A 13,419-nucleotide genomic window follows, 5' to 3' on the forward strand; every position below is an offset into this window, starting at 1 on the left:
ATTACTCTTTTCCAACTGTTAGTTGGCTATGTTTTTGGGTTTGATTCTATGATGTACATGTATCGGAAGACCTTGAGTGTCTTTTAATTCCTTGTTTGTCTGTTTTCTATGTCACGGCGGCTTCTCACCTTCTCACGTGTGTATCTAGGATTTTAAATGGATGTTGTTTTCATTTCGGTCACTGGAGAAACATCAGCTTCGATTCCTAACTGAAAAAGTGATTTAAATTGGGTCAACTTTTGGTCGACTTCAAGTTCAAACCTGGCCAAAAGGTCTGTTTGAAACTGCTAAAACATTGACTTGTGGTTGATTTTTTCGTTCTAGAAGTTCGCAAGTTCTTCCAATGCAGCAAAAAAAATTAGCTATTCCAAAAAACTATGATCTGAAAAAAATTACTGATTTTTTTTCTACAACGATAATTTGTTCGAATAAAGTTTGTAAAGCTCTGTTATATGGCTGGAATTTCATATAAACTCAAAATTTGCGTTCTCAATGAATATTTGGCGTGGGTTCTTAATATCTGTTCGTTTTCAAGTTACCTTTCTAACAAGTGTCTTCATTCTCCTGCTGAAACTTATCAATGGTTCGATCAAAAATTATTAGACGATTGGAAACATTAGGTTCGAGATCTGAGAAATAACTCAAGATTCGAGATCTGAGATGGTGAGTGATCAAAAATGGTTCAAGTTTTAGTATGATTGGATTTGAGTGTAATTTGAAGCTTTGTTTTTCAGGCCTGTCTACAACTCAGCCAGGCAAGGGTGCAAAGAAACAACGCATATCATCATTCTCCTCCTCCTCTTCCACACCCTCTCTCCTTCACCCCCACCCTCACAACTCCCTGCTTCAAGGTAACAACAACAACAACAACAACAACAGCAGCTCTAACTCCTCCTCCCTACCTCTTCACCACCATCTGCATCACAACGCCAACAGCCCCTCACATGCACAACACCACACCCTGTCACCTAGTACCACCCACCCCCACTATTCAACCACACCTACAGGGGGCATCACAACACCTTCTGTGTCCGGAGGCGGTGGTGGTGGTGGAGCTGGATTGGTTCCCGCACCTCCTCGAGGTCCAATGAGTCAAGGAGGACTAGGCATGGGTGTCTCGAACCCAGCGGCGGCAATGGCTGCCCTACTGAGCAGCACTTCGCCCCACCATCAGCACCGGATGTTGCACAATAGTGGAGGCACAATCGAGCACTCTGCTGGTGGTTTCACTGCATTGTCAAATCACCCTCACCTCGCCTCTTTTCTAGACAACAATCATAATAAAAGTAATTTCACCAGCAACCCCTCTTGCGCCGATACATTCAACAGAACCGTTTAAAAAATGACTTCGAAAAATAGAAAAGTTATTCGGCTAAAATTCGGCTAAAAAGTGTGAATTAGTACCGAAGACAGTTTATGAACAATTTTGCTTAATTTACTGGTTTAAATGTTTTAAGATAGTAAATTAAAAGAACTTATTTTACACTTAAAAGGTAGATACCATTTATACCAATTAGCAAGTGCATACATCTGCATCACAATAGCCTTGAATCGATTGAAAAACCCAACTCACCCTGAGTAATAGTATTAAATTATTCTCACCTGAATGAAAAAAAAACTGCTGTTAAAATTGGCGTTAAAATTGAACTGGCCTAAACTTTTAGTATTTTAAGATTAAATTATGCACGCGTTTATTTGTATGCTACTTTAAATGTTTTCTTGGCTGTGAATTTTGTTGTGTTTGTAGGGTCTTCGGCTGAGTTCCCCGTGCTTTTCAACTTTGCTTCCGTAGGAGCCTCCTCCTCTTCCGTTGCTCTAAACACTGCCGTCAGTGCCGCCGCCGCCGCCGCACAAGCCCAAGCGGACAACTCATCAGCAATTGCCGCTCTCTATAGAGATCGTTTAAACAGTAGTGGCAGCATCGGATGCGGGGGCGGAAACATTCCCCACGGAATGCTATCGCGACATCACAGCACAGACGGGAGCGGAGGAGGGAGCAGCTCAGTTCCTTCACTGTCACCGCTCGGGGCGAACGGGAGTCAACAACACCTCGCGTCAACTCGGCATGTGAGTTCATCGCACGCACCTTACAACAGTAATAGTCAGAGACAGCGATGGCCTTCCGGCACCTCTGGGTCTGCAATGAACCTCGGAACGACACCACAGTTATCCGGAAACAACCTCGCTAGTTTGGAGTCTCCGCATCCTTCGAACTGCAGCTCCTTCTCAAGTCCTGCAACCACGCCGCCTAGTATGAACTCAGTAAATACAAGTAGTGTTAGTACAGGATCCTCGTTCGTTGACTTGGAAGGCGAGTTGAATATCTCCTCCACTCCGGAGCAAAGGGGAGAGAGGGATACCTCGTCGCCGACGTTCTTCAAGTACTCGTGCAAGTGTAAACACCAAGAGCAGCCTTACGGTACAGTTCATTGTTCTCAGATGACGGGCGACTATGGCGAGTACTTCCACAGTCTGGTGAATGCACTGGAGAAGTATGGGCCGAACCTGATGCAGAGCGATATCTACATTCCCACAGTGAGTCACATGTTTTGTTTGCTTCACATAAGTTAAGTTGCAGTCTGCTCATTTTGAGGTTTGAATTGGAGTTCCAAGGTCAAGTCACTGGCAAGGTCATTTATTTATCATTAATTTGTTCATTTTGATTGTTTAACCGCCTTCGTTCCTAATTCTGTGGACGTTGTTGTTCTATCACTTGCGATGACAAGTTCACTTTTTATCGCGAACAAACGTTTTCCCTTTGAACTCTTTAGTAAATTGACTGTTTTATTAGGAACCTCAATAAATTCCATGCCCCTGCTCGCTTATCAACTAGTTGACTTGAATCACTCGGGGCAGCAGTTCTGTTGGAAGCAGTTCATTTAGGGCAGCAGGATATCTGCACTGATAAGTTTTCTGGCGAAGAGATATTGTTGCGCATGTCTGAATTTTAAATTGCCCTTCTATTCTTATTTCTTGTTGGTTCTTGTTGCTTTTTCTTTTCTTTAGCGTTTTTTTTTTCGTTTTTTTTTACACTTACAGTCTTCTTGATTTTGATGATTTGGGTTGAGGTTATATCCAACTGTTCTCATTATAATATGTCTTCGGGAGGACCATTTCGTTTTTTAACTCATTTGTGCTTGGGGGCTTACATTTTGAACTTTTTGTAGCTCAATTGTTTTCGTCCACCCATTTGTTGCCGCTTAATCAATTTTGTTTTTCATTGCTCATTGATAGCCGATGAAGGCAGTGATGATTCTTATAAAGGTCGTAATGAATTTTTGTTCTTTGTTCAGTTTTTGTTTCAGCACTTGCGAAAACAAGTGTACTTGTTATTGCGAACAAACAATTTTTCGTACAAATCTGTAAATACCTTACCCTTCGCACTTGTCATGTGATAAAAAGTGTGCCCTGGGATTCTAAGATCTGGAGTGCCATTTGGATTGTCATCTGAATATAAAATATCAACTTTTCTTGCGGTTTAAGCAATTTTACTGCTTTATTAGGATAGCTCAATAAATTCCATTGCCTTTGCATTTGCCATGTGATGACTAGTGTGCCTTTGTATTTTTAACTTTCTAGATAGAGTCATGATCGTGTTGAATACTCTTATATGGATCCTGATGATATTTTGTTAATTTTTTTTTCGGGAAAAAGTCTTAAAATTTGTTCATACTCGAATTTTTTTCGCGGTTTGACTTATGATTTTTTGAATTATTTTTTTCCTTCTTTTGTTCAAAAGAAATCAAAATCCACTATCGAACAGCAAAATGTAAAGCTAACGGAAAACGTTGTTGACTTTTAGTTTCGAGAGTAGGTTTTGATTGTTTTTATTTTCCAGCGGAATAAAAAAATTATCTATTGATCCAGGTTTCTCAAATTGGATTAATTTTTTATCAAAAATGGGTAAATCATAAATTAATCAAAAGAAATTTTTAATGAACTTCAATGCAATATTTTTAGAAGTCAATGAACGTAGTGAAGACGCTTTTATAGGTCGTGATTATTTTTTTGCTGTTTTTTTTTTTCAGGAAAAGACTTAAGATGCTCTAATAAATACAGAAGCTTAATCAATTACATTAATCCTTTTACAAATCAACTTATTTATGTATGCAGTTTCTGAGTTTAATTCAAGTTCATTTGCTGAAGAAGTAGGTAAAACGCGCTCTCTGATTACGAAAGCGAAAAGGTCACGAAAAACGTGATCGACTTCTAATTTCGAAAATGGATTTCAGTTTTCAAATTTCCTGGCGGAATAAAATCTATCGAGTTACTGTTATCGCAAAAGTGTCAATCATAAAATCATAAATTGTTTGTGAAAGTCAAAGAGCTTCAAGGTTATATAATTTTTGGCGGTGAAGTTCGAAACTTAATGATTTTTCCGGAAAAAAAACATGTCCATTTTTTTTCTGCTTTCTCGACTCTTCGCTTTTTGCCTAATTGGTTTCGGCTTTTGTTATTTTGGCCTAGAAATCTTGTAGTGCGTCATTTGAAGGGCAAAAATTTAGTTTTATGTTTTTGTGTTTTACGAGGGGCTAGACGTAATACTTTTTTAGGACAATACTTTTGTTTTGTTCAGTCAGCGTCTACCCAAGTTTTGTCGCCTACTTGTCGCTGAATGAAAAATTCTGAATGTTGTTTTATCGCTGCTGATAGTTTTTTTAACATGTTTTCTTCAAATTGATTATCTTTCGAGACAATCGTTTGAATTTTTTTAGATGCTTTTTGCGACGTTTTTCTTATAATTATTTCGACATAGTGGTTTCCGTCTCTTTTTCTGTATGAAAGCTTGCAATGCTAGGTTTTTATGACCGAGCTATTCAATTAAGAATAATCATTGAGAGATTTTTGAAAAGTTAGGCATGCAAAACTTTTTTTGAAGACAGATTTCATGCTTCAAAGTAGTCTGAAACTTAGTTTGCTTAAAAGTCTTACCATGTGTGGGTGTCTGAGTATTTATCGCGACAACTACATAACTTGCTCCAAGGCTACATATTTGATCTTAGAAACGGGTGGCGGGAATTATCGCTCCAGAAGCAGGTAAGCACTAATTGCTGTAGATAAATTTATCAACTTGGGAAAAGTCAAATTTCTGAGGTTTCTGTCGTTTTTGTTAGCTATTTTTTTCCTCAAAAATTATCCCACCAATTTTGAAATCAATTGTTCAATTGATAGAACATGGTGCAATTATTTTCTCTGTTTATTCTTTTTTGGAAATTTTCAACAGCTACCCATCCAAATACGTCGTTGATTTCAATTAAAAGAATGCGTAGTAGGAATCTCCACTAGGTAAGGCTTTTGTAGAGAAAGCACTAGGTTATGGGTAAACTCTAACTTTTAAGTTTTGAAAATTACGCATTTCATCCCGCATCAGTACAACATAATCTAAAAAATAGCTTCAGCTTGTGCCCCTGTTGATTTATTTTGTTGAAATATTTTTGAATGAACTTTGGTCGGAGCATTTTGCACTAATTTTACAGCGACATGCTATTCTCAATTGATTTGTCTCTGATACCGTTTTTTAATTTTTATAGATGGAAATGTTCTTGATTTAGAATAATAATAAATTATGTGTAATAGTTTAAGCAAAGTACCTAAATTTATTCACGCTCATTTTAAAATGTCGGTCATATTTAAATGTCACAATCTTTGCAAAACTCCTGAAGTTTATTCACGCTAAATGTCTGTATTTCAACTTGAGTATCTATTTTCAAACTCATTTTGCAAATGTAATGAACGTTTGTGAATTCTTAAAATTAGTAGTGGAATATTTTAATTTTAAATCGTTTGTCCGTAATAATAAAAGAGGCTGCTCGCAATCTGACCTAGTTTATCTAAAAAGTGTTAAGTTTGTTTTTAAAACAATATGACGCATTTTTTAGAATGAAAGTTGTGAACAGAATTGGGCGTCACTGAAATCACAATCAATTTTTGAGCTGCACATAGTTGTACAGCTCTCATATGAAGAACCATCAAGTTGGCACGTTCTATGATCATAACGATTTTCTTACCGAAAATATCTACTTTTTTCTTGAGGGTTTTGTTTTGCTTCTAAAGATTTTTGGCGTATAGAATGTTTGGTTTTTGTTGCAATTATGGTTTTTGTTTAAGTTTTTATAAAGAAAATACTTAATTTTGTTTTGATGTTTTCGTCATTAAAAATTTCTTATCAACTGCTCTCAAAAATCAGTTACTTTTGGCGGTGCTTTAGGCCATGCTTTTGTGTGTCGAAAGTCGGTGAAACTCTTATTTCATGCATTCTATTTGAAGCGCAATACGCCGAAAAAGTTCTGTTGAAAACGTTTGTGAGTATTAAATTAAATTTCCAAAAAAAATCATTTTTAAATTACAAACCGTTCGCGTCTCCTCCTCGTAGGTGGAGATTGTTCAAAGGATTCTAAAATATGACTTAATCGCTAGATTTATACGATTACGATACCTTCGATTGCGATTATAGTGTCTAATTTCAATTGCCTGAATTGAGTACAGGTGATTTTTGGACGGCGTCTAGATTCAAAAAGACACCAATTCTGGTGTATCTTTTGTCTTTGTGACAGATCAAAAGAGAGCATTTGCCTCAAAGTGGTCTAAATATCTCTGTTTATGGATGTCATTAAGTAGATAATGTTCCACCGCTCAAACATTAAAGGAAAGATGCGCCTTTTTTTCACAGGCGGAACCGACTTGCGTTCAAAAAGCGCAATAATTGTGTGAAAGCTTTAATATTCGTTCAGAAAAATATATCAGAATTTTATTTTGACTACTGCATTGAAAGTAAGAGTCAATGAGATATGAGGATAAAAATTCAGGAAAATGTGCATAAAAGTCTCTAACAGGACTGCTCGAATCAGGGCAAAGCCCTGAATCTTCCGACTGCCTTTTAAGGTTTATGGAGCAGCAGTAATAACATAAAAAATTTAAATGGAATAAAATAAAATGAAATTTTTTTTTTCTAAAATTTGAATTTTTTTTTAATAAAAATCATCCCTCCACACGCCATATAAAGTACAAAAAGATAGACTTCGTTCCTTGTAACAAATCAATTATAAGCTTCGTTTAACCAATTTGGAACGATTTATAAGACGGATTAAATCTCCGCTTAAGCGTTAATAGCGTTGATTTATATCGCGCGTTAATATCCCAAATTGGTCAAAATGGCAATCTTTAAACCTTCATATCTTTACAAAAAATGACCACAGGTGAAATATCTTTTCAAAATTAAGCTCAGGACAACAATACTTTTCGAATGATAAAAAAAAATTCCGTCAAAAATTGCTAGTTAAAAACTCGAAGTTTGTCTGATGAAAAAAAACCCCAAGCACAAATATTCCGTTACTTTCGTATCGAAAGTCGGAACAATAACTACAGATGTGCATTGATACATATATTGATGCATTCATTAATGCACTTTGGTATATATGCATTTTGAGTTCAATTGAAAATCATCTGCTTAAAGTGACGTAAATAGCACTCTCCCAATACGAACGTGGAAATGGCGCCAAAAAACGTGAACGATTTCTAGTTTCCAAAGTGGAATTTAATTTTTAGATTTCCAGCGGAATAAAAACTGTACGTGTTGATCCAGTTTTCTGAAGTTGGGTTACTGGTATCAAAAAAGCGCCAATCATAAGTCGTTCTAGAAATTCAAAGAGCTTCATGGGCATCTATTTTTTTTTTGAAATTCGAAAATTGAGATTTTTTCAACAAAGTGTTTTATGTTTACTGGCGTTCATTACTCTTTTCCAATTTTCGATTGGCTGTATTTATATCAAAAAGTGCAGTCGTGTAAGCTTGCTATTTTTTGTGTTCAAACTAGATAAAGTGTTACTGAAACTAGCGATTGACTCTGATGTAATTATTTTTTTAACACCAAAGATACACTTAAAAAACTGATGAGCGATAAAAGCAAACCACCAAATTTTTTGAGTGGAAATGTTTGGCAAAATGAAAAAATTATGCTAAACAAAATGTTTTTAAATTAGGAAAGTAGGTCGCGGACGGTCTGGTTGAATTTTGACTTCTTTGGGTCGTTTTTATTGTTGTTTCAACTTTCGAAGAAAGTGACTGAATTTTTAATCTTGATGTTTTTATGTCACCTACAGCCTTCCTTATTGCCTTCATTCTAGTTCATTTCATGAACTAGAAGGAAGGCAATTTTCATTCTTATAATAAAGTGCAAAGAGGGCAAAAGAAGTTCGAAATTGCAATTCAGTTCTTAAAATAGTTCGAAGTGCAATTCAGTTGAATAAAGTTACTTATTGATCCAGTTTTTTCTAACGGGCTTAGTGTTATGAAAAAAATGGCAATCTTAAAAAATCTTAAATTCATAGAGTTCAATGTGGTTTATTTTTTTCTCCGAATTTCTCAAAACTTTGATGGACGTTTAATAGCAGTCGTAATTTTCAGGGCATCGTTTTGATGCGAGCAGTTTTTGTTCTTGGAATTCCGATGTTGAAAAAGTGTATCAATGATTAAAGGGAATTTTATGATACCGACTAAATCTTCACGCGATGTCTTTTAAGGGTACTTCATTTAGTTCCAACTTTCGAGGAAAGTGACAGAATTTGTATGCCTAGTGTTTTTTACTCAGACATTTTTCGACTTTTTTAGAAAGCGTTTTTGACAAAAAAGTTTATACTACCCCGAAAATTTTGTTTTGCGAAGCTCTCATAAATTTATACTTTCCAGAAAATACTATATATACTACCCAGAAAATACTATATAATATTTTACCTGTGATTATTTTTTGTGAAAATAGGGGTTTGAAAATCGCTAATAATGCCAATTTGAGATAATCAACGCACGATATATTGCTTTCTTGTAAAAGGCATAAGCCGCCGACTAAACTGTAACAAATTGAGTAGAGGCAAGTCATTCGGTCTTATCATTAGGGTACGAGAAGCTAAATACATCCCTTTCTGTTTTACTCAACGTGTGGGTGAGATAAAACGAAGAATGATGAAAAAAAATTTTTTTTTGAATTATGATATCAATTTTTCAATCGAAAATTTTTTCATGGCGGTTAAGTTAAGTCGGTTTCTCAAATTATGTACATTTCGGAAAAAATATATCAATCAAAAGTTTTGTGAAATTGGAATAAGAAAAAATATTCGTTCTTCGTTTTTTTTTAGTTCAATAACACTTAATAACACTTTTCCGTCTGTCTGTTTGCTATGGTTTTGCTGGTGAAAATACATCTGTCTCCGCGCGAGACATCCTATTAATACAAAAATTTTGCTCACATTGAAATATTCCATTTTTCTCCAACAATCAAACGGAAGTTTCTTGGAATTCACAAGAAGAACCATTCTGTAGCTCGTTCTAGTTAAAACTCGGAACTAATAATTGAATAATTTCATGAAGTTTACTTTCAATCAGATTTTTAAATCTGAATAATGTGTAAACATGATGCTCTACGTTACGAGAATATTACTTTATCAATCAATTACTTGAAAATGTACCGCATGTGCTAATATATCACCCAAATTTGATCATTTACAAATACATAGAAATATAAAAAAAAATAACGATAATTGTAGTCGTAGCATTCTGAGCTCATTGCACAACAATCGGTTACTATTCATTTAGCTTGGTATTGAAACACAATTTGTTTTTGTTTTTTTATTTAATTTTCTTTTTCGCAAAACTTTTTAATTGCCAATTTCGATGTTTTCAGTTTCTGCTTAATTGTTTTTTGACATCTTGTTCATCAAAAACGTCTAAAGTTAAAACGATAATTATAGTTCTTCTTTTAAATTTTCGCCGACACCATTTTCTTCTAAAACAATAATGGTGCCAATTTTATGCCAGCCTAGAGGCCTCGGTTTTACTAAGCGGTACCAAGGGTGTTATTTTCTTTTCATGAAGCAACTGAGAAAATTCTTCTCTGCATAACACTTATTATTTAGTAACTGAGGAATGATGAAAGCAAACCACCAAATTTTGTGTTTGGAAAAGGGTGGCAAAATGAAAAAGTATGTTGCTAAACAAAATGTTTTTTAATACGGAAGCTTGTCGCGGAAAGTCCCTGAGTGCCGTTTAGGTTGCCTTGAACCTTTTGATAGTTTTTCTGAAAGAATGTTAAAATGAGATGTAATCGAAGGCTAAATTACTGAAAATTTTAGCAGAAACAGTTGTTCAATCAATAAAAAAAATCCGGAAAAGGAAAGACATTTTTTTCTACTTTTGAGGCCAAACCCGCGCTTGGATTTATAATAGAAACAAAAAAACTTTTCGGTACCAAAGTTATCGTTTGGACAAATTTAGTTGAAATTTAAAACTGGCTTTAAAGCTAGCATTTTAAAACTGATAACAAAATATTTATCGAAATTATTTTCGACGTCTTGTATGGTCTGCTAAGTGTTTATAGGTTGGTTTGTATCTCTTCCACTATATCCGCCTCGCGTACCTAGTAACGAATTTCCGCCCGTCTATAAAGAAATAAATCAACAATTAAGCATATGTCTATTTTAAACCTAGTAACGAATCCCAACCCCCTTTTGCAAAAGGGGGATATAGTAAGAGATCCGTTGGTTTTGCCACCATTACTGTTGATGAGTCATTTGCGCACTGGGAACTTTTCACTGAAATTGCCTAACGCGGAAATCAAACAACTCAGTTTCTGTAATCAATACGTTTCGATTGGTGTGTTTTATTTAAATTATTCATTTTGCAAAATGTGAGTCTTCGATTTAAATAATTTAGATCGGCGTTGTTGGAAAGGCTTTGTGCGGAATGAAATTCCAGGAAACATCAGACGAGACGTCGTCATATTTTGATTAATGCTCAAAGTAACTGTTTAAAAATTTCTATAAATTTTCGCTATAACAAAAATTGGTCATTAGGAAATTTCTGATTGTTTTTAAATCAGACTTAAAACCGATTTATGCTTCTTTTTGCTCTGGCAATCTCATAATCTTGTTGATGGTGCATCAAAAACTTAATATCAAAACCGGGTTTGATGTTGTAGATTACCAACCGACTAAACGGATCACTTCAACATCCTCCTCTCCCCCCTCCAGCCAAAGCCGTTTAGGGGGGAGGATGTTAACTTGGTTCTGAGGTCGATTTTTCAGCCAGTCAGATTAGAGCATTATACACGTAGCGCTTTACAAAGGAACTTAACTTGGTCTATTTGGGTGGAAGGGGGAGGAGGATGTAAACTGGATCCGAATAAACAAAGATTTATCACGATGTCTTTTGTCTGTCTTTGTGTTGAATATTTGCAGATTAGAATTAATTTTTAAATTAATGGTATGAATTATGCTAATTTTTGACGCAAAAGGGATCGAATTGGTTTTTGAAAGTATCTGTTTTATTTTCAGTCGTGGCCTACTGTAGAAGACTGTGCAACTGAGAGCCCCGACAAAGTGCACTACATGCGCAAGAAACACCTCACTGAGATCACAGTACTCTGTATTAATGCACTAATAGAGTGCTTCAAGAAGTTCGAACACTTTTACGGTCGCTTCGACGAGCAGGCCCTCTTTCACCTCATGTGCAAGTCTTTTCTAGAGGTAATATTGATATAGATGAAAAAATAATATTTAAACAAGACAGCTCATATACGGCCAAAGACTGGTATATTCCGACTGCCCTTTAATTTTGATACAAAATTTTAGTCAAAACAATCAATTAAGTTTTGAAAAATTTGTATGTAAAGTGCAAAGAAAGGTATTATGTGAAGAACAAACTGATATATTTTGAGTCTGGTAACGTATTAAGTGCTCCCGTCATTTCAGTTTGGAATAATTTAATTCGTATTCGCTGGCTGTGTAAGAACGCAATATGATGTGCGTTAATTATCTCAAATAAGCAATTTTCACACCCCCATGATCTACAAAAAATTATCACAAGTAAAATTTTTTCATTATTTTCAGCTCAGGACAACGATATCTGTAGGATTATATAAAAATTTACACAATGCAGCGTAGTGTGATAGTACGATGAAACTTTTTGTTTCAACCTCAGTCGCAAATTAAGACTATTGAGTGTAAACGTGTTTGGTGCCACTTTTGCTATAATCACGATCTGAAGCATCTGAGTGTTAACGTGTTTGGTGCCACTTTTGCTATAATCACGATCTGAAGCATAGGAAATTTCGTAGCATGTTCTTTGCCTTATTGGTGTCTAGAACTTCCGTTAGTCAAGCGACCGTGGGCCAGAGGGAAGGACACGAGGCTCCTAAGCTACTAGCATTATTTTTATTGGGTTGCATATTTGCTGCATAGCACTGGCAATTTATTAGCATATATAGCTGCATCATCGGTGGCTTGTAAGAAATTGTTAATGGTCCGTGGCTCAACTGCGACAACTAGAGACTCAAAATCTTTAGGCCGTATGTTTGAATCGATTACAGCAAAATTTTTACTAATTCAATGCTATTTCTTCTTATTTCGATTTCTAGAGCTGCTTTTTGTCGTTTTCTGGCTTGAGTTCGCGAAGCAAAGCTTAACCTCTGTGTTGAGAATTAGAAATTGGTCTGCATTAAAAAAAACCTTCCAGGCACGGTGTAGTGAAAGTTGTAGCAATGGTATAATTTCAAGGATTGGTCTTTATCTCTGTCGCAATTGATGAGAGGCAATAGATAGTGTAGTTTATAGAAGTCTCTTTTCTAAGGTTTTGAGCTGTTTTTCAGACAATCAATTAGTGTCAAATGTTTTGCAATCGAGAACGACAACTCTTTTTTTCTTAAATTTTGCTTATTTCTTTTGCTAAAACAAAGGCAAACTTGTTTATCGAACAAAAAAAGTATAAAGGTCGCGTACATTCGAAATTTGCAGTTCATTCAGAAAAAATTTTCAGTTTTTTTTCAGGTTCCTTGCGTTCATTGATTCTTTTACAACTGCCTGTTCTTTTAAATCAGTAAGAAATTGAATTTGCTTTAATATTGAACCTTCTCATTTTCGAGACTCTTTCTCATTTGATCTAGAGGTAGCGCGATTGCCTTGACACCCTGAAGTTTGGGGTTCGCGTCTCGGTTGGACTCTTTTTTCAGTATGTATGAAAATTAATTTTTTTGTCAGTTTAATTTTCAAAAGCCTAGTTTTTAGGTTTTTGTCGGCTTCGTGACTCAATTTTGGGTCGTTTGATAGACAAAATTGTTCTTCCGGAGGAGAAGAGTAAACTTTGGCTTTCGACTCACACCCAACTTTTGTACGCTTTGTTGCGGCTCGATAAATTGTTTCAGAATTTTTATTTAACGTCAGCGACATGTTTTCTTCAAATTGAACATAATAAAGACAAAATTCCTATTGTAATGGTTTCTTTTAATTTTTTCTGACTCATTTCCTTTCATTATCTGTTTGCTAGATTGCAATGCCATGTTTGTGTTGTACTGTCAGTGGTGCGAAGCTCTGCTTCGCCCATGCGTTTGTGTATCGATTTCGAAAATAAGGGACAACTTTTGTATTGCGACTGTTA

General features: G+C 35.5%; 1 protein-coding gene across 1 annotated transcript in view; it reads left to right on the top strand.

Moving 5' to 3' along the window:
- The window catches only part of LOC134851513 (uncharacterized), a 46,208-nt gene that overhangs the window by 28,237 nt on the left and 4,552 nt on the right, over positions 1 to 13,419 (top strand). The window contains exons 4-6 of the mRNA XM_063867636.1: positions 735 to 1,286; positions 1,748 to 2,535; positions 11,322 to 11,513. Coding sequence (XP_063723706.1) covers positions 735 to 1,286; positions 1,748 to 2,535; positions 11,322 to 11,513 — 1,532 coding nt within the window. The remainder of the gene's footprint in view (positions 1 to 734; positions 1,287 to 1,747; positions 2,536 to 11,321; positions 11,514 to 13,419) is intronic.

This window comes from Symsagittifera roscoffensis, chromosome 7 (genome assembly GCF_963678635.1).
Source record: "Symsagittifera roscoffensis chromosome 7, txSymRosc1.1, whole genome shotgun sequence".
NCBI classification, from domain to species: domain Eukaryota; kingdom Metazoa; phylum Xenacoelomorpha; order Acoela; family Convolutidae; genus Symsagittifera; species Symsagittifera roscoffensis.